The sequence below is a fragment of the Lucilia sericata genome, unplaced genomic scaffold (genome assembly GCF_015586225.1).
Source record: "Lucilia sericata isolate MDLA Ls3-8-SP2 unplaced genomic scaffold, ASM1558622v1 Contig001106F_arrow, whole genome shotgun sequence".
In the NCBI taxonomy this organism is placed as follows: domain Eukaryota; kingdom Metazoa; phylum Arthropoda; class Insecta; order Diptera; family Calliphoridae; genus Lucilia; species Lucilia sericata.
In genome coordinates, this window is record NW_023995078.1 from 107434 (window position 1) to 127944 (window position 20511).

The following is a 20511-nucleotide window of genomic DNA, read 5'->3' on the forward strand; positions in this document are numbered from 1 at the left end:
AGTCTTTTTATCTCTTAAGGGTTTTACAGTGGGATTTGTTTTCAAAAACTTTGTCTCAAATTAAAACAATTTTTAGTGTTTTTTTTTTTTTTTTTTTTTGTAAAGAATTATTTAAAATTATTATTTTTTGTAGTTGTTGTTTTTTTCTAATGACACATTAATAAAACTAAAGCAAAGCTTTTGTTGTAGTAATTTTTTTTGTTCTAATAATTTAAATGAATTGTCTAAAATGCAATTCATTTGTTTATAATATTTTTTGATAGAGGACAGCGGGTGAGTAGGAAAGTGGGGATTAACTTTATACTACTTTTTTGTTTTAAAAAACTAATGATTATCATAAAATTGTTGTTTTAATTTTTATATGATTTTGTTTTTGTTTTTTCTCGTTTGCAGTTGTTTATGTTTAAATTTAAATACTATTTTAAATATAATAATTAATATAAGAAGTGTTTTGTATGTTTTTTGTTTTTTTTTTATTATATAAATTAAATTAATTAATAATATTTTTGAGTGTTTTTGTTAATAATATTACATACAGGGTTGGGTTTTTTTCTTTTTGTTTAAATATATGGCAGTGATATTGCCTATTGATTTACGCACATTTATTAAAAACTTTTTTTTACATTTTACGACATTTATTTTTTACGTTTTTTTTTTATTTAATTAAATTGTGTGTGGATTTTTTTAATAAAAATATCATATCACCTGGCTACTACATCAATTATAAGAAAATTTCTTTTTATAATAAAGAAAATTTTTTTAATAAAAAATAAAATTAAAACTAAATGTTGTCACTGTGGCTCGTTTGTCTTTCAAAAGAAAAGTTTAGTTTAAAAAAATCTTAATTAAAACTAAATTTAAGTTTTTTTACTACTTTTTTTTTAATAAAAAAAATTTACAATTTTATATAAAATATAAAAAATAACTATTTACAAAAATAAAAACTAATTTAAATTAAAACAATAATATAAAAAAATAAAATAAAATAAGTAAATTACAACTAAAAGGGGGGTTTTGTTGCTTTAATTTGTTACAGGAAATACTTTTTGTTGTTTTGTTTTTGTTTATTTCTTAAACAGCACCACTTAAGCAAAAGAGCGACATCTCTCTCTCGCTCTCTATTTTACTCTCTTAACGTGTTATTATAATACGATTTTGTGGTTTTCTAGGATGTTTTTTACGTTGTTGCATTTGTATATTGGTTATGGTTAAAACATTTTGATAACTTGATATTGTTTCGGCCGTTGTGGTGGCATCTTCCTCTTCTTCATCTTCCTCCTCATTATCTTCCTCGTCTTCTTCTTCTTCATCGTCATTATCATTCTCAGTTTCTTGTTCTTTATCCTGTTTTTCACTCGTTCGCTGATATTGTTGACTTAATGCATAATCATTTTCAAAGATAGTTGGTGAATAGGGCATTTTGTAGGCTGTCATTAGCAGACTTTCAACTTTATTCTTTTCAGCTGGTTTCATTTGTTTAATATTTACAGTTTTCAGGAAAGGTTCCGTTGACTCGGGCAGCCATTCATCGGAAATTCTAATATAATAAAAATAAAAAAAATCGTTAGAAAATTTAAAAAAATAAAAGAAAATTCAGTTCTAGTTTAGTTCCTATTCGGTTCTAGTTCATTTCTAGTTCAGTTCTAGTTCAGTTCTAGTTCTGTTCTGTTCTAGTTCTGTTCTAGTTCTGTTCTAGTTCTGTTCTAGTTCTGTTCTAGTTCTGTTCTAGTTCTGTTCTAGTTCTGTTCTAGTTCTGTTCTAGTTCTGTTCTAGTTCTGTTCTAGTTCTGTTCTAGTTCTGTTCTAGTTCTGTTCTAGTTCTGTTCTAGTTCTGTTCTAGTTCTGTTCTAGTTCTGTTCTAGTTCTGTTCTAGTTCTGTTCTAGTTCTGTTCTAGTTCTGTTCTAGTTCTGTTCTAGTTCTGTTCTAGTTCTGTTCTAGTTCTGTTCTAGTTCTGTTCTAGTTCTGTTCTAGTTCTGTTCTAGTTCTGTTCTAGTTCTGTTCTAGTTCTGTTCTAGTTCTGTTCTAGTTCTTAGTTTCTAGTTCTGTTCCAGTTCTGTTCTAGTTCTGTTCTAGTTCTAGTTCTGTTCTAGTTCTGTTTTAATTCTGTTCTAGTTCTGCTTTAGTTCTAGTTCTGTTCTAGTTTCTGTTCTAGTTCTGTTCTAGTTCTGTTCTAGTTCTGTTCTAGTTCTGTTCCAGTTCTGTTCTAGTTCTGTTCTAGTTCAGTTCTAGTTCTAGTTCTGTTCTAGTTCTGTTCTAGTTCTGTTCTAGTTCTGTTCTAGTTCCGTTCTAGTTTTGTTTTAGTTCTGTTCTAGTTCTGTTCTAGTTCTGTTCTAGTTTTGTTCTAGTTCTGTTCTAGTTCTGTTCTAGTTCTGTTCTAGTTCTGTTCTAGTTCTGTTCTAGTTCTGTTCTATTCTAGTTCTGTTCTAGTTCTGTTCTATTCTAGTTCTGTTCTAGTTCTGTTCTAGTTTCTGTTCTAGTTCTGTTCTAGTTCTGTTCTAGTCTGTTCTAGTTCTGTTCCAGTTCTGTTCCAGTTCTGTTCTAGTTCTGTTCTAGTTCTGTTCTAGTTCTGTTCTAGTTCTGTTCTAGTTCTGTTCTAGTTCTGTTCCAGTTCTGTTCCAGTTCTGTTCTAGTTCTGTTCTAGTTCTGTTCTAGTTCTGTTCCAGTTCTGTTCTAGATCTGTTCTAGTTCTGTTCTAGTTCAGTTCTAGTTCTAGTTCTAGTTCTGTTCTAGTTCTGTTTTAGTTCCGTTCTAGTTTTGTTCTAGTTCGGTTCTAGTTCTGTTCTAGTTCTGTTCTAGTTCTGTTCTAGTTCTGTTCTAGTTCTGTTCTAGTTCTGTTCTAGTTCTGTTCTAGTTCTGTTCTAGTTCTGTTCTAGTTCTGTTCTAGTTCTGTTCTAGTTCTGTTCTAGTTCTGTTCTAGTTCTGTTCTAGTTCAGTTCTAGTTCAGTTCTAGTTCAGTTCTAGTTCAGTTCTAGTTCAGTTCTAGTTCAGTTCTAGTTCAGTTCTAGTTCAGTTCTAGTTCAGTTCTAGTTCAGTTCTAGTTCTAGCTCTAGTTCAGTTCTAGTTCAGTTCTAGTTCAGTTCTAGTTCAGTTCTAGTTCAGTTCTAGTTCAGTTCTAGTTCAGTTCTAGTTCAGTTCTAGTTCAGCTCTAGTTCAGTTCTAGTTCAGTTCTAGTTCAGTTCTAGTTCAGTTCTAGTTCAGTTCTAGTTCTGTTCTAGCTCTGTTCTAGTTTCTGTTCTTGTTCTGCTCTTGTTCTGTTCTAGTTCTGTTCTAGTTCTTCTAGTTCTGTTCTACTTCTGTTCTAGTTCAGTTCTAGTTCAGTTCTAGTTCAGTTCTAGTTCAGTTCTAGTTCTGTTCCAGTTCTGTTCTAGTTCTGTGCCAGTTCTGTTCTAGTTCTGTCTAGTTCTGTTCTAGTTCTGTTCTAGTTCTGTTCTAGTTCTGTTCTAGTTCTGTTCTAGTTCTGTTCTAGTTCTGTTCTAGTTCTGTTCTAGTTCTGTTCTAGTTCTGTTCTAGTTTCCTGTGCTAGTTCTGTTCTAGTTCTGTTCTAGTTCTGTTCTAGTTCTGTTCTAGTTCGGTTCTAGTTCTGTTCTAGTTCTGTTCGAGTTCTGTTCTAGTTCTGTTCTAGTTCTGTTCTAGTTCGTTCTAGTTGTTCTAGTTCTAGTTCGTCTAGTTCTTGTTTCTAGTTTCTGTTCTAGTTCTGTTCTAGTTCTGTTCTAGTTCTGTTCTAAGTTCTGTTCTAGTTCTGTTCTAGTTCTGTGTCTAGTTCTGTTCTAGTTTCATTTCTAGTTCCATTTCTAGTTTCAAGTCTAGTTCAGTTTCTAGTTTCCAGTTCTGGAGTTCAGTTCTAGTTCTGTTCTAGTTTCTGTTCTAGTTCTGTTCCTAGTTCAGTTCTAGTTCTGGTTCTAAGTTTCTGTTCTAGGTTCTTGTTCTAGTTCTTTTCTAGTTCTGTTCTGTTTCCAGTTTCTGTTTCAGTTCTGTTCTAGTTCTGTCTAGTTCTGTTCTAGTTCTGTTCTAGTTCTGTTCTAGTTCTGTTCTAGTTCTGTTCCAGTTCTGTTCCAGTTCTGTTCTAGTTCTGTTCTAGTTCTGTTCCAGTTCTGTTCCAGTTCTGTTCTAGTTCTGTTCCAGTTCTGTTCTAGTTCTGTTCTAGTTCTGTTCTAGTTCTGTTCCAGTTCTGTTCCAGTTCTGTTCTAGTTCTGTTCTAGTTCTGTTCTAGTTCTGTTCTAGTTCTGTTCTAGTTCTGTTCCAGTTCTGTTCTAGTTCTGTTCTAGTTCTGTTCTAGTTCAGTTCTAGTTCTGTTCTAGTTCTGTTCCAGTTCTGTTCCAGTTCTGTTCCACTTCTGTTCCAGTTCTGTTCTAGTTCTGTTCTAGTTCTGTTCTAGTTCTGTTCTAGTTCTGTTCCAGTTCTGTTCTAGTTCTGTTCTAGTTCTGTTCTAGTTCTGTTCTAGTTCTGTTCTAGTTCTGTTCTGTTCTGTTCTAGTTCTGTTCAGTTCTGTTCTAGTTCTGTTCTAGTTCTGTTCTAGTTCTGTTCTAGTTCTGTTCTAGTTCTGTTCTAGTTCTGTTCTAGTTCTGTTCTAGTTCTGTTCTAGTTCTGTTCTAGTTGTCCAGTTCTGTTCTAGTTCTGTTCTAGTTCTGTTCTAGTTCTGTTCTAGTTCCAGTTCTGTTCCAGTTCTGTTCTAGTTCTGTTCTAGTTCTGTTCTAGTTCTGTTCCAGTTCTGTTCTAGTTCTGTTCTAGTTCAGTTCTAGTTCTGTTCTAGTTCTGTTCTAGTTCTGTTCTAATTCTGTTCTAGTTTTGTTCTAGTTCTGTTCTAGTTCTGTTCTAGTTCTGTTCTAGTTCTGTTCTAGTTCTGTTCTAGTTCTGTTCCTGTTCTGTACCAGTTCTGTTCTAGTTCTGTTCTAGTTCTGTTCTAGTTCTATTCTAGTTCTGTTCTAGTTCTGGTTCTGTTCTAGTTCTAGTTCTGTTCTAGTTCTGTTCTAGTTCTGTCCTAGTTCTGTTCTAGTTCTGTTCTAGTTCTGTTCCAGTTCTGTTCTAGTTATGTTCTAGTTTTGTTCATGTTCAGTTCTCGTACGATTATAGATCAGGAGAATGTAGTCTAGTCTCAATCTAGTCTTTAGTTATTTTCTCTACTTACATTTCTCTTGGTGACCACTGAACAAAACATTCCATATTTCCGGCAAAGTTTTTACGTTTCATAATACATCGACCTTGGAATGTAATTGAATTACAGCCATTGGTTAAAGTAGAAATTTGACGTAAACGATGTTGTAAACCCTCCATAATGCCAGCATCAAAGAAATCAAACATGCGGGCTATAAGAAAAGAAAGAGAACGGAAATTAAAAAAAACCCTAAATAAAACACACAAAGTTAATTTAAAAACTGTTGTTTAAATACTAACCGGAAAATGGTTGACGTCTGTAGCGTAATTTTTTGCCATTTTTACGCAATTGCTTGGGTACCGGAGGATCTGAAGTGCGTTTATTAGTGCTTTCCTTATTTTCGGTGGCGGTAAAGTGATTGTTAACATGCTTTTGTAAAGCCAACTAATAAAATAAAGAAATTAAAAGGTTAATAAAGTATTTGAGGGGATGTTAAGGTGCTTAGGGGGGAAGAGGTAACCTACCTGAGAACCAAATCTTAAACCGCAACCCTCAACAATACACTTGAATTGCTTAGAACCGCCATGCGAGAGAACATGTCTTTCCAGCCACCTACGTGAACAGGATTCCTTTTGATATACCTTACAACCCACCCAGAGACAGGAGAAGGGTCCCGTTTGGGTATTAACATGTTGATGTTGCATATGATCCAATAGCTTGGAATTGCTATCATGTTTCTTATTGCATTTATGCCAATAGCAGACACCATCATGTCGTTTATTACCTTTACCACCATTGGCGGGAAAACGTATGGTTTTGGGTTGTGAGAGTATGGGTGAGATGGCACATTTGGGTGCATCTTTTGTAAAGGCTTCCGTATCTATGGTGGTGGAGAGTAAATCAAAATATTGTAGAGACGTTAAGCTGGAGGAAGTTGATGATTGTTTCGAATTGGAGTTCGAATCTGAGGATGGTTGAGGCTGCGTTAGCGAGGAAGTTAGAGAGGAGGAGGTTTCATTTTGTGATTCCTCATTGCTGATGGTGTCCTGTATCATGGGTGTAGCGGGTGGTGTTTGTGGTTCGGATTGTAATGAAGCAGGAGAGTTGAGTATATCCGATGATGTGGATTCCGAAGATGAATGTGAAGAGGAAATTTCACCACTTGAAGATTTGGAAGAAGAATCCATACTTTCGGTATTACTAAGACTGCCACCAATACCCGATTCGGGTGTATTAACTTCCCGTGAGGGTTTATCATTTTCTTGGCTACAGCTAGCGGACTTATCTTCTGTCAAACTCAATTTACTTTCCTCATTCTCCGTTAGTGTTACACTTATACTAGCCTCCGAGGAATCGGAGGATATGCAAGTAGAGGTAACCATTTCGCTGAGCATATCCCTTGAAGAGGCTCCCATGGCGCAGGAATTTGAGGAATTCGAATCACTTAAAGAGTTGGAGTTTGAACAGGGATTGGGAGTCACTGAGTTTGCACAGTTGTTATTTAAAGGAGACAATATGGAGCAGGGCGGTGAATGAGGCTCTGAGCTAGTTATGGAGGCTGGTGTAGAGGCCTCTAGCGATAAATCGGCTGCTGAAGATACTGTTATGGAATTTGAACTAAATGATGAAGACGATGATGATGAGGAGGAGGAGGAAGAAGAAGAACACTCATTATTGAGTAAGTTATTAGGTTGGACTGTTTCTTGTAGCTCATGATTGGTACTTAAAACATCCTGTTCTTGTTTGATTTTCAAATTGCCCGGAATTTGTCCTGTGAAGGTAATAGGATTTTCACATTTAACCAAATCCTTTTCCTTGTTTATGCACGTTTGGCTTAGGGAATCGTCCACAGGTTCATCTTTAATTTTACTTAAACTTTCCAAAGTTTTAAGCGAAGTTGTGGAGGTTGTAGTGGTGTTGTTGCTGGTGCAGCTGCTGCTAATATTTTTAAAGTTATTGCTTTGCACAAAGTTGGAGCTTAAATTAAAGCTAGCTGGTGCGGCTACGGTTGCTGCTGCTATAACAGGAGCTGGTGTTATACTTATAGCTCCATTAGAGTTTTTAACTAAATCAAAGAGATCTGTGGGAGTGGTGGTGTTGGTGGTGGTGGTGGCTGAACTAGCTGAAATGACAGGTTTTGTGTTCACACTACTGCTGCTGCTGCAGCTCACGCTTACTTTGGTTTTTGTTACAGCTGAGGAAGAAGTGTTGCTGCTGCTGCTGCTTAAATTCATTAGATTACCCGTTTTCATAGCCACCATGGTCTGCGTACTGCTGGCTGTTGTTAGTTTGGGAGCTATATTAACCAATTGTGTTGTCTTGGTGGCCGACATTACCGGACTTATGGTAACACTATTCGAGCCTAAAGATTGCGTTGTTTTGGGCTGTATGGCAGTAGTACTGGTGCTGGAAATGCTTACCAAAGCGGGTGTAGGCATTTTACTATTGACACTACTATGGGATTTGGTTAAATTAGTTGCCCTGACGCCCTTGGCAGGGGCTGAGGTCAAGGCTACCGGTTGCTGTTGATTGGCTGTTAGTGTGGGCACCAGTGGAGGCGGTGTTGTTGGCGTAGCTATTATTTTACCTGAGGCTGTGGTTATTTTACCTCCCGGTGATTTATTAACCGATTTCCCACTTAGGGTCTGTTGTTTTCCATTTGTTTGACGTTTTTGATACGGTTTGGGGTTATTTTGTTGGGCTTTCGAGTTGAGTGAGTTAGCTCCAGTGTTGCCTCTATTTGATATGGTAACTAAGGGTGGTGGTTGAGAACTTAAGGTTGTATAGTTAGTGGCTAAAACATTGTTGTTATTGGCTTTTACTATTGCCAATTTGGCAGTGTTGTTGGTTGTTGTTGTTGTCGTCGTTGTCGTCGTTGTGTTGTTTATATTATTGGCTGTTGCTACTGTCATTAGGGTTGGGTTAGTGGTGTTTAGCTGCTGCTGCTGCTGTTGTTGCTGGCTTGTTGCAGTTGCTGTTAAATTATTCGAGATTGTATTGATATTTGAGTTATTGTTGCAGTTAGTATTGTGCGTTAATTGTTGTTGCTGTTGCTGTTGTGCTGCATTAGTTAAAGCCACTGTGGCCAAGGGAGGAGGTTGGTTGCTGTTAATAAATTGCTGTTGAGCCAAAGCCAATTGTTGTAGTTGTTGTTGCTGCAAATCCTGCTGTTGTTGTTGTTGTTGTTCCCCAGTTTGAGGCGCTGGTGGAGGAGGAGGAGCAAAAATTGAACTTAAAGCCGGTAAAGGAGCCGGTTGTATGGGTTGCAAGGCCGGCAATGCTATGGCCTTTTGTTGCTGTTGTTGTTGCTGCTGTTGTTGATGATTAACTGCCAAGGCAGCTGCCGCCTGAGCCAACATGGCCGGCAATGAAGCAGCATTAAGTAAAAGACCTGCTGGTGTGGCCATAAAAACCGGTTGCTGTTGTATATTAGCAGCTGCTCCTAGTCTCTGCAATTGCTGCAGTTGAGCCTGCTGCTGTTGCTGCTGCTGATTAGCAGCTATGGCGGCGGCTATTTGTTGCTGGAATATTTCCTGAAAACTATTAGCTGAGGCCGCCGCTGTTAAAGTATTTAAATTGGCTTTTTGTTGTTGCAATTGCTGTAACTGTTGTTGCTGCTGCTGTTTGATTAGCAAATCTTGCAGATCAGCAGCACTCAAAAGATTAAAAGGGTTGCCTGTATTAGTGGGGGCTGCCATGGCGGCCGAAGTGGCCGTAGTTGTTGTGGCTGTTGTAAACTGTTGCAGTTTAAAAACAGTGCCATTTAAAAAGATTTGAGCCGCTGCTGCCTGTGCCGCCTGTTGGGTAGATTGTGTTTGATTGTTGCCGGCTGTGTTGTTGGGATTCTGTGTGTTATTAGCTTGGGCGTTTTTCACCATATTGGCTGCCGTGGCTAGATTGTTTAATTGCATAATATTGGCTCCATTGGCGGCCAATAGTTGAGGCAATTGGACTAGATTTGGTAATTGTACGGCGGGCAATTGATATAACGTAGTGGCTGTGGCGGGAGGTGGAGGTGGTGGCGCTGCCGTTAGAGCATTATTGGTGGCAGAGGCGGCCACTGTTGATGGTGAGTTCGAGGAGGAGTTTGTTAGTTTATTGGCAGTAGTGGCCAATTTACCCGTTAATGCTTGGGCCGTTGACGTTTGTATGTTGTTGGTGGGGTTGGTAGGCAAACGTATGGCAGTTAATAAAACCGCTGGTGCAGCATTAGCTGTAGTTGCCCCAGCTGCTGCTGTTGCAGTTAATTGTGTGTTTGTTGTTGTTGAGGCGGGAGCAGCCATTAATGTTAAAGGATGTTTGTTGTTGTTGTCCTGTTTACTAGCCATTAACTGCTGTTGTTGCTGCTGCATTTGTTGTTTCATTTCGGGTGTACGTGGAGCTATGGCCACATGCTTTTTGGCGGGAGATTTCCCTGTGTTAGCGCCAGAATGTTGATGATACGAATGATGGCTATTGGAGGGAGTTTTTCTTAAATTAGGAGCCACCTGGGCTATTTTGGTAGGTTTGGGTCGTTCGATTTTCTTTAATGCAGGCATTGGCACAGGTTGTATGGACAAATTGTTAACAGCTGGTTTGCTAGTGGAAGCCACAAATGTATTGGCTGCTGAAGCGCCGCCGACAGGATTCGAGTTGGCATTAACTGTGGTGATACTGGGCAAAGTATTTAGATTGTGGGCGCTAGTCACCGGTTTTGTATTTTGTGGTGTGTTAGCTATACTGTTAAAGTTATTGTTGCTTTTTGCCGAAGCCTGATTGGCGGTATTACTGCTGTGCGAGACCTGTTTATTGTTTTCCTTTAATTGAGCCAAAATATTGAAATATTTATTAAGAGAAGCGGTGGTAGCGGGAGCACTCATAGTTAAAGCATTCGTGGTTATGGAATTATTAGCACTGCAAGAGGCCAAACTGGCGGAGACCACACTAGAGGCTTTACTATGATTGGCCTGCATTTGTGCTTTCATTTGCGATTTAAAATAACCAGTAATTTTGGTTTGTGACTCTTCTAAAGCGGCTGCTTTCAGTCTTTTAGCTCCCGTATTATTGCTATTATGCGCTAAAGTAGTGGCATGTGTGTTATCTGGGGGCCCTGAGCCATGGCTATTGTTTAAGCGTGATTTTTTGGCTGTTGAGGGATTAGTAGTGATTTCAGCATTTGCTAGATAAGGAGCTATTGTACGTTTTTTGCTTTGAGCTGTGGTGTAAGTGGTATTGGTGGCTACGGTGGCGGGTATTGCAGTGACCACCACCGAAGAGGATGAAGTCACAGTGGCAGAAGAACATGATGAATTGGCAGTTGTGGAGGATGAGGAGGAAAAGGATGTTTGAGATCCTGAGGAGGCGTTTGGCGCTGTTGACGATGATGATATTGATGTTGATGATGCTGGTGTTGTACTCCAAGGCCATTGTAAAGTGGGTAGATTTGAACAACGTAATGTGGCAGTGTTGTTGTTGTTGTTGTTATTATTGTTATTAGTATTGCAAGTGGATTTTGCATTTGTTGTATATTTAGTTTTATGGCTGTGGCCAGTATTCGAGCTACTACTGCTGCTGCTGGTGGGCGTTATAGTCAAAGAAGCTGGCAGATTTGTAGTTCTTACACATAATGAAGTTGCTGTTGATGATGATGTACATGATGACGATGCTGTTGAGGTGTTGGCTGTGGCAGCCATTTGTAAGTTTTGACTAGTGCCTCCAGTAGTTTTGTTAGAGCTGTTGCTATTGCTTCCATTGCCTGCCCCAGAATTTGTAACGAGTATTGTTTGGGGTGACATATTGCTGCTAGTGCTAGTTGTAGTAGTTGTTGTTGTTTTAGTCGTTAAACTAATATTGCTAATTAAAGCCAATTGTTGCTGCTGTAACTGCAGTTTTAATTGTTGATTGTTTTGTTGTTGTTGTTGTTGGTTCTGCTGTTGTTCCTCATTTATTAAACCCAAATGAGGAGGACTATAGGGAGAACCAGGTTCTGAGGCATCTTCACTAGAAGCTGTACTGGAATCTGTGCAACTTAAAGAAGTTGCCACACCACTGGAAAAGAAACAACAATAAAAAACACACTTCCATTAGTTTTAATTTTATTTAAAATCTTCACTTTTTACAATAAAAACTTTATTTCTTATACCTATTATTTAATCTGTTTCTTAGAGACCCTTAAGTTAACATTTATTAATATTATTAATTCTTTTAGTTTATTAATTTAATTAAGTTTTCTTTTATTAAATATAACAAAATTATTAAGTTTAATATGATATTTTTCTTTGTAACTTGTTTTGTACTTTTAATTTATTATTATTTTATTCCTCATTTTTATTATTATTTTTTTTTTTAATATTTATCTTTAGTTTTTTTGTTTCTTTTTCTATACAAGCCCCGCACGTACATATGTACGTACAACAACATCAGCATGGGGAGAGTAAAATGTAATAAAAAGAAAAATATAAAATCAAATAATCAAGCAGCTGTTTGCAGCTGTCAAAAATCTAAGAGATACATACTCATTTTAACTATATATACAAGTTGTTGTTGTTGTTTAAAACAAATACAACTCTATGATCTTTGTTTGGTTTTTATTGGCCGCCTTAAAGTATGCTTAAGTAAGCTGTATAGAAAAACATGTTACCATTGAGTGCATTTGTAGGGGGTTAAGTATATATAGAGAGTTATTAAAAGCAAATCATAAAATTTTATTACAAATGTTAAATTTTGAATTAAAATTTAAAGAAAATTAAAAGAAAACATATAAATCAAATCCTCTACAGACTCAGGTAACCCTATATATCTTGCAATTCGATTATATTTTATGTTATAGCTATAAATATTACAAAAGGTTATTAAGTAATAGATCAGGGAAAACAGCTGTCTGCTAACAATTGATCTCAACTTAATTTCGAAGAGAAAGAAAAAAACATACATATGTATAATGTTTATAAACATTAACTACAATTCTCCAATAGTCATCCTAAGATCGCTTATTGTAATAGCGATCATAATCTTAATATAAATTCTATTCAGATTTCAATTTATATTGAATACCATAATTTGATTATTTAACTCTGATTTACTCTCGAAAAGATCGAGAATTTTTCAGTGTATTTAGAGCTAGAACAGAACTAGAACAGGAACAGAACTAGAACAGAGCTAGAACAGAACTAGAACAGAACTAGAACTTAACTAGAAATGAACTGGAACCGAAGTAGAACTGAAAAAGAACATAACTAGAACTGAACTAGCACTAAACTTGAACTGGAACTATACTAGAACAGAACCAGAACAGAACTAGAACTGAACTAGAATTGAACTAGAACTGAACTAGAACTGAACTAGAACTGAACTAGAACTGAACTAGAACTGAACTAGAACTGAACTAGAACTGAACTAGAACTAACTAGAACTGAACTAGAACTGAACTAGAACTGAACTAGAACTAGAACTGAACTAGAACTGAACTAGAACTGAACTAGAACTGAACTAGAACTGAACTAGAACTGAACTAGAACTGAACTAGAACTGAACTAGAACTGAACTAGAACTGAACTAGAACTGAACTAGAACTGAACTAGAACTGAAGTGAACTACAACTGAACTAGAACTGAACTAGAACTGAACTAAAACTGAACTAGAACTGAACAAGAACTGAACTAGAACTGAACTAGAACTGAACTAGAACTGAACTAGAACTGAACTAGAACTGAACTAGAACTGAACTAGAACTGAACTAGAACTGAACTAGAACTGAACTAGAACCGAACTAGATCTGAACTAGAACTGAACTAGAACTGAACTTGAACTGAACTAGAGCTGAACTAGAACTGAACTAGAACCGAACTAGAACTAGAACTGAACTATAACTGAACTAAAACTGAACTAGAACTGAACTAGAACTGAACTAGAACTGAACTGGAACTGAACTAGAACTGAACTAGAACTAGAACTGAACTAGAACTGAACTAGAACCGAACTAGATCTGAACTAGAACTGAACTAGAACTGAACTAGAACTGAACTGGAACTGAACTAGAACTGAACTAGAACTAGAACTGAACTGTTACTGAACTAGAACTGAACTAGAACTGAACTAAAACTGAACTAGAACTGAACTAGAACTGAACTAGAACTGAACTAGAACTGAACTAGAACTGAACTGAACTAGAACTGAACTAGAACTGAACGAGAAATGAACTAGAACTGAACTAGAACTGAACTTGAACTGAACTAGCACTGAACTAGAACTGAACTAGAACTGAACTAGAAATGAACTAGAAATGAACTAGAAATGAACTAGAACTAATCTAGAACTGAACTAGAACTGGAACTGAACTAGAACTGAACTAGCACTGAACTAGAACTGAACTAGAACTGAACTAGAACTGAACTAGAACTGAACTGGAACTGAACTAGAACTGAACTAGAACTGAACTAGAACTGAACTAGAACTGAACTAGAACTGAACTAGAACTGAACTAGAACTGAACTAGAACTGAACTAGAACTGAACTAGAACTGAACTAGAGCTGAACTAGAACTGAATTACAACAGAACTACAAGTGAACCACAACTGAACTGAAGAAATGAACTAGAAATGAACTAGAAATGAACTAGAAATGAACTAGAACTGAACTAGAACTGAACTAGAACTGAACTAGAACAGAAATAGATCAGAAATAGATCAGAACTAGAACTGAATTACAACAGAACTAAGAGTGGAACCACAACTGAACTAGAAATGAACTAGAACTGAACTAGAACTGAACTAGAACTGAACTAGAACTGAACTAGAACTGAACTAGAACTGAACTAGAACTGAACTAGAACTGAACTAGAACTGAACTAAAACTGAACTAGAACTGAACTAGAACTGAACTAGAACTGAACTAGAACTGAACTAGAACTGAACTAGAACTGAACTAGAACTGAACTAGAACTGAACTAGAACTAGAACTGAACTAGAACTAGAACTGAACTAGAACTGAACTAGAACTGAACTAGAACTGAACTAGAACTGAACTAGAACTGAACTAGAACTGAACTAGAACTGAACTAGAACTGAACTAGAACTGAACTAGAACTAGAACTGAACTAGAACTAGAACTGAACTCGGACAGAACTAGAACTGGAACAAGACTAAAGCTGACTTTAAACTATACAACAACTGAACTATTTTTTATAAAATGTTGGAATCAGTTATATAATTAATTCTTTTTTATTTTCTTTTCTTCTAGCAAAATGAATAATTTTGGATTCAGGTAAGTGTATTCCATTTTTTTCTCTTTTACAAATTTTAAGATACCGTCGGAAAAATTTTATGATCAGAATTTTATAAAAATTAGTTAAATATAAAAAAGTAATTTGATATCTGTAATGGTATCGTATAACCCAAAACTATAATAACTCCAAAACCTAATGAATTTTTTAATATCAATACCTAATAAATGAAGGTGAAATAAAATACCAAAACAAGAATATAAAACAGTTAAAACGGCTATAAAATCTAGGAACAACAGGGGATACTTTGATTTCAAACTTTCACCAGCTTATTTTCATAAAGAATCTTAAATTTTTAATTTAATCCACTTAATTCTCTCAAAAACTATTTACAATCCCTTATATTACACATTTATGGAGATAGTTGTTATGTTAAGAAAATCTTTCTTAACAAATTGTAATTGATTCTCTAAAGGTGGTCTATTTAGGTTATAAAACAGATTTTATGCTTTTTTTATTTAATTTGTTTTTCCATATTGAAAACAAGTGAATTTTTTTATTTGAAATATTTTAAAGCGTTTTTTATGGGATTTTATTTTTAAAGAATTAAAGAAATATTTTCTTTAAATTTTGTTTAAATTTTCTCATTAATATTTAAGGTTAAATAAATATTTAATGTTACTCTTGTTAAGTCATAATTTATGGAAATTTCTTTTTAGATATTAAACTTATTTATCACACTATAAAAAGTTTTATTATTTCATTTCGTTGAAAATTAAAGAAAATACTTGTAAATTTATAGGTTATGGGCTTAGATCAGGTAGGCTTATGCTGCATAAGGTTTAACTCCTTTTGGAGACCGTTGTTGTGCATTAAATAGAGAAATTGCTGGAACAATACACAGGATTAATCAAATTATTTAGTTTCAGAACCCAAAAGTATTATGTTAAGGAGTCAGAATCGCATAGTGAGGATTCTGACTTTTATCATGATCCTCCTATCAACGACACGTATAATTCTTCTGATAAAATCCAGTCGATTGCATCCAGCAATATTTCCCAGTTTGTCATGGAACCTACTTCATATCCATTTTTCCCTGAGACTACTCAATATCCTCGCATAATCTCAAGGCGTCCATTATGATATTGTCCTATCCCCTATCAGAGTCCTTAGATTACATCTATTCAGTCCAATAAGTTTCATGGTTGCTTATGCAGCAAGTCTTGGGCATAAGGTCTTGATCATCCTATATTAATGACAAATGGTTGGCTTTAGCCTTCTATTAAGGCCAAGGTTCAAATATTGTCGCCCGCTAACCCAACACAGCCTTTTTAAATTCTACGACTAGTCTTTTCTACATTCTTTGGACTAGGAATGTACCGTAGAACATATCAAAAGTCTGAGACAGACCTCAGATTGTTCGGATATCCACTTGGAAGTCCCTACATTTATTAGGTAGTCTTAAGGGACCTTTTTTATGTTAATGCCACGAATATAGACATCGGCAACCATCCCAGTATCACTAATGAATTCGTCGGTAAATGCTACACTACCCTTAACAAGTTCATCGGACCCAAGCCAGTCTTCGTTACAGGGAAACTCTGTTAGAGGTGTTTCAACACATTGGTTCCGCTTCGTAGAAAATTTCCGCCTACTTATCACTTTAAGATTTAACCAAAGAAGACTCATATGAAATCTAGTCTCTAGTTAGAGTAGAGACTTTAGTCTATGGTCAAAGTAGAGATTCTAAACTTTAGTGTTCTTTGCAGGATAAAGACTCTAGCCTCTAGATATATATATATATTTAGGAAACCAGTGTCGAGTCAGAGAAAAAACTTTAAACTCTAGTTAGAATAGAGTTTCTAGTCTCTAACTAGAGTAGAAACTCTAATATCTAACTATATTATAGTCTTTGGTTAGAGTAGAAACTCTAGTCTTTAGATAGAGTAGAAACTCTAGTCTTTAGCTAGAGTAGACAAAACTCTAGTCTTTAGTTAGAATAGAGACTGTAATCTTTAGCTAGAATAGAAAAATCTTTGGCTAGAGTAGAGACTCTAGTCTGTAGATGGAGTAGAGACTCTAGTCTTTAATTCTAGTTGCGAAAACTCTAGTCTTTAGTTAGAGCAGATACTCTAATCTTTAGCTGAACAGAGTTTCTAGATAAAGTAGAGATTCTTGATAGAGATTTTAGTCTGCAGTCAATCTATAAACTCTATTCTTTAGGCACTGTTTAATCTAAAAGCTGGAGTAGAGGCTTTGGCTGGAGTAGATACTCTAGTCTCTAAATAGAGTAGAAACTCTGTCTAGTCTTTAGTTTGAGACTATAATCTTTAGCTAGAATAGAAAATATTGTCTTTAGCTGAACAGCGTATCCACATTCTCTAGTCTGTAGTCTGAATAGAGATTCTTGTCTCCAGTTAGAGTAGAAACTCTAGTCTCTATTGAAAATAGAGACCAGAATAAAGACTAGTGTCTGTCTAGATTAAACCTCTATAATCTCTGAAATGATTCTTTCTGGACTTATACAAGAGTGATGAGAGCTGTTTGCCGACTTAAGCTTAAGTTAGTTTCAAGAAATCATAATAATAAGAAGAAGAATCTATGGCGAAGGAGATCTTGAGAAATTGGCGGAGAGGTTTTTCGAAATGGCAGCAGAGACATTGAGCAGATGGAGTGGTTGGTTTTAGTAAAAATCTTACAAATAGTTTCTTCTGAATTTATACAAGAGTGATGAGAGCTGTTTGCCTCCACATAGGAGAGCTGTTTGCCTTCTTATATGAGAGTTGTTTGCCGATAACTGCTTTAAAGAGTTTTGTTAAATGTTTGTAATCTTTAAAGTAGTTTCAAGAAGTCATATGAATAAGAGCTCTCTAGAAAGAGAGAGAGATCTTGAGGAATTGACGAAGACGGTTTTTGAAATGGCTGAAGAGACATTGAGCAGCTAATGAGAGCTTTTTACCTACACATAGGAGAGCTATTTGCCTTCTCATATAAGAGCTGTTTGCCGATATCTGCTTAAAAGAGTTTTGTTAAATGGTTGTATTCTTTAAAGTAGTTTCAAGAAGTCATATGCATAGGAGCTCTCTAGGAAGAGAGAGAGAGAGATCTTGAGGAATTGGCGGAAACGGTTTTTCGAAATGGCAGAAGAGACATTGAGCAGCTGGAGTGGTTAGTTTTAATAAAAAGAACTCTCAAATAGAGTAGAACCTTTAAGGTGTTGGCGGAGATGATTTTTGATGTACTATCGATTCAATGAGGAATTGGAACGGTAATGGTTTTTGGAATACTTTCGAACCGCTTTATAGAAATGAGCGTAGAGACAATAAGGAATTGTTGGGCAACGTGTTTGCAATACTTTGATTTATAGTATCAAAGAAACTGAGGAAAAAGGCGGGACGGTTTTTGGAATATCGAAATGAGAGTAGAGGCATTGCAGAATTGGTGGGCACGGTTTTTGGAATATTTTCGATCCATATTATATAAAGAAACTGGTGTACAGATCTTGAGAAGCTGTTGAGGATTCATTTTAAACTTATTGAGGTCGAAATTATTTAGGAATTGTTTTTTGGAATATTTTCGATCCATATTATATAAAGAAACTGGTGTATAGATCTTGAGAAGCTGTTGAGAATTCATTTTAAACTTATTGAGGCCGAAAATTATTGAGGAATTGGTGGGAAGATTTCTGAAATTCTTTCAATCTCCATAAACAAAAGAAACTGGAGTTGAGACATTGAGAAGCTGGTGAGGCTTTTCGACAAACTCGAAATAAATGATAATAGAGTTAATGAGGAATAAGGCGGGACAATTTCTGGAATATATTCTGAAAGCCTAATATAGAAACGAGAATAGAGACATTGAAGAATGGGAGGTCATTTTGCAATACTTTCGATCCCCAATATCAAAAGAAACTGGAGTAGAGTTATTGAGGAGATGGTGAGATGGAAAATAGATTTAATGAGGAATAAGGGACAGTTTTTGGAATATTTCCTGGATGCCTAATAAAGAAACGAGAGTTGATGCATTGAGGAATGGGAGGACACGGTTTTCGGAATACTTTCGATCGCCAATATCAAAAGAAACTGGAGTAGAGTTATTGAGGAACTGTTGGGGATTCATTTTAAACTGCTTTTCGATGCACCAGATCGAAAGAGATGGAAAATAGAGATATTAAGGAATGAGACGGGGAAGGTTTTGGAATATTTCCTGAAGGTGTAATAAGAAACGAGAGTATAAAGAAGGAGTAACGATTTTAATGAAGTCGATTTTTGAAATACTTTCGATCCCCATTATCAATATAGTTGAGACATTGAGGAGCCTAGCCGATTAATATTGAGGAATTGGTGGGACGATTTTTGAAATACTTTCGATCCATATTATCAAAAGAAACTGGAGTAGAGTTATTGAAAAGCTGGTGAGGTATCATTTTAAACTGCTTTTCCATGCACCAGGTCGAAAGAGATGGAAGATAGAGATATTAAGGAATGAGACGGGGAAGGTTTTTGGAATATAGAGTCGAGAGCAGAGACATTAGGAAACCTTTCGTAGACTTTTTTCTGCTATCGATGCACAAGGTCCAAAGAGAGGAAAATAGTGATAAAATGGAATCAGGGGGGGACGATATTTTGGATATATATTCGATGGACAAAGTTCAAAAAAATTGGAAAAGAGACTACAGTATTGCAGTGGTCAAAACAGAGTCCCTTCGACTTTACTTGACTGTTCGCGCGCCGTAAACTACCACGTTAAACAACCATTGGAGTGGATTTCGATCCAAATATAGACATTGTGGCGCTAGCAGGGATAGTCTTTAAATGTTTTTGTTTCTTTAACGCTTTGTCACTCTGTTAAGGTCCCAAATAACAATCTAACCATTTCCCTATTTCTTTTTAAAGTTTTCAAGTTTTCAATTGTTTGGCAAGTTCTGTTTTTTTTTAAAGTTGCTTTTACTGCTTTCCATTAGGGGAATTATTACACTTACCATTTTTTGGGAATTTATATCCTTTTATATTGTAGTAGTAGTAGTTGTTGTTGTTTAAGGCCGACGGCACAAAAAACAACAATTTTTCTTAAGAATAACGTGAGAATTTTAACAAAAAGGTAATCCTGGTTTTGTTAGCTATTTTTTAAGTTAAATTTGTTGTTGTTGTTGTTTTTTGGTTTAATGGAGCATAAAGTAATTTGCCACAAAAGTGTAAAGAGAATAGAAAACATATAAGTATAAAGGGACTTTTATATAGAATATATAAAAGTTGTTGTTTTTTTTTTTGTTTTTGTTTTAGAGGAGGGAGGAGGTAGTATTTTTTTGTTGTTGTTGTTGTTTTTCTTATTAATATATTTTATATATATTTAAGTTTTTTTGGTTTTCTTTTAAGTAATTTTTTCAAGAGTTTTGTTTTTGGGGGAAATTTTTTTTTTTTTGGTTTTCTTTTATTTGGTTTTATTATGATATTTTTTTTTAATTTATTAAAGATTTTGTTTAAATTTAAGGTATTTTAATTTTTCTTTTAATTTTCCGGCCTTTTTTTTAAAGAAATTTTATTATCAGACCGAGTAAGAAGGACCATAAGTTTTGGTTTTGCTGTTTTATTTATTTGTTTTTTTTTTATTTTTCACTGTTATTTAAGAAAAATTCACACAGAGAGTTAGAGAGCGCGCAATTGTATTTGTTTTAAGTGTTTTTATAATAGAGAGTAAAAGTAAGTATACGAAAGAGCAAAGAACGAGCGAGAGTGATGACCGAACGAATGAACGAACGAACGTTTGATAAGAAATGTGTGATGTTTCAACAAACTCAACGAAGCACGATTGTGTAAGTATGAGAACAGCGAGAAAGAGGGAGTATACACACACACACACACAGACAACAAAAAACAAACAAAAATAAACGGTTTTACACGTTAAAAAGAAACACACATAGAGAAACAGGAAGACTCGTTTTATTTTATAACAGGATTTATATATCCTTAGTATAGATTTTTTTTTAGCTGCTTCTTCTTAAACTCCTCGATTTTCTACAACAAATTTCTTTTTCTATTCCTGGTTCCACAAAAAAAAGACAGCCATTTTTTTTCTTATACTACAAACAAGTTTGTTAAACTTTACTTTTTCCACCGAAAATTAAACAAATTCTTTTGTTAAACTTATAAAACTTTTAAAACATTTTTTATAATCCTTTTGTTTTCAAAACTTTAATAACTTTATTATTATTTCTCTCACT

At 35.4% G+C, this 20511-nt stretch overlaps 1 protein-coding gene across 2 annotated transcripts; it reads right to left on the minus strand.

Moving 5' to 3' along the window:
• Positions 1–449: 449 nt before the first annotated feature.
• LOC119610033 (zinc finger protein jing) lies at positions 450–19554 on the minus strand. Of its 2 annotated transcripts, none has more exons than XM_037965109.1 (5): positions 19273–19554; positions 5617–11119; positions 5392–5536; positions 5126–5303; positions 450–1537 (listed from the first exon to the last, which is right to left on the minus strand). In XM_037965109.1, exons 2-5 carry the CDS (start codon positions 10864–10866, stop codon positions 1132–1134), a joined length of 5979 nt encoding a protein of 1992 aa, XP_037821037.1. In that variant the 5' UTR covers positions 10867–11119; positions 19273–19554; the 3' UTR covers positions 450–1131. The 2 variants fall into 2 exon arrangements, with proteins under 2 accessions (XP_037821037.1, XP_037821036.1); XM_037965108.1 differs by lacking the exon at positions 19273–19554 and adding an exon at positions 11214–11360.
• Between the last annotated feature and the right edge of the window lie 957 nt (positions 19555–20511).

Coding starts and splice junctions, on each gene's coding strand:
- LOC119610033 (XM_037965109.1), bottom strand. CDS start 10,866: ATGTCACCCCAAACAATACTCGTTACAAATTCTGGGGCAGGCAATGGA. Junction 5,304..5,391: donor CAGACGTCAACCATTTTCCG/GTTAGTATTTAA, acceptor CTTTTCTTATAG/CCCGCATGTTTGATTTCTTT. Junction 1,538..5,125: donor CAGTGGTCACCAAGAGAAAT/GTAAGTAGAGAA, acceptor TTATTATATTAG/AATTTCCGATGAATGGCTGC.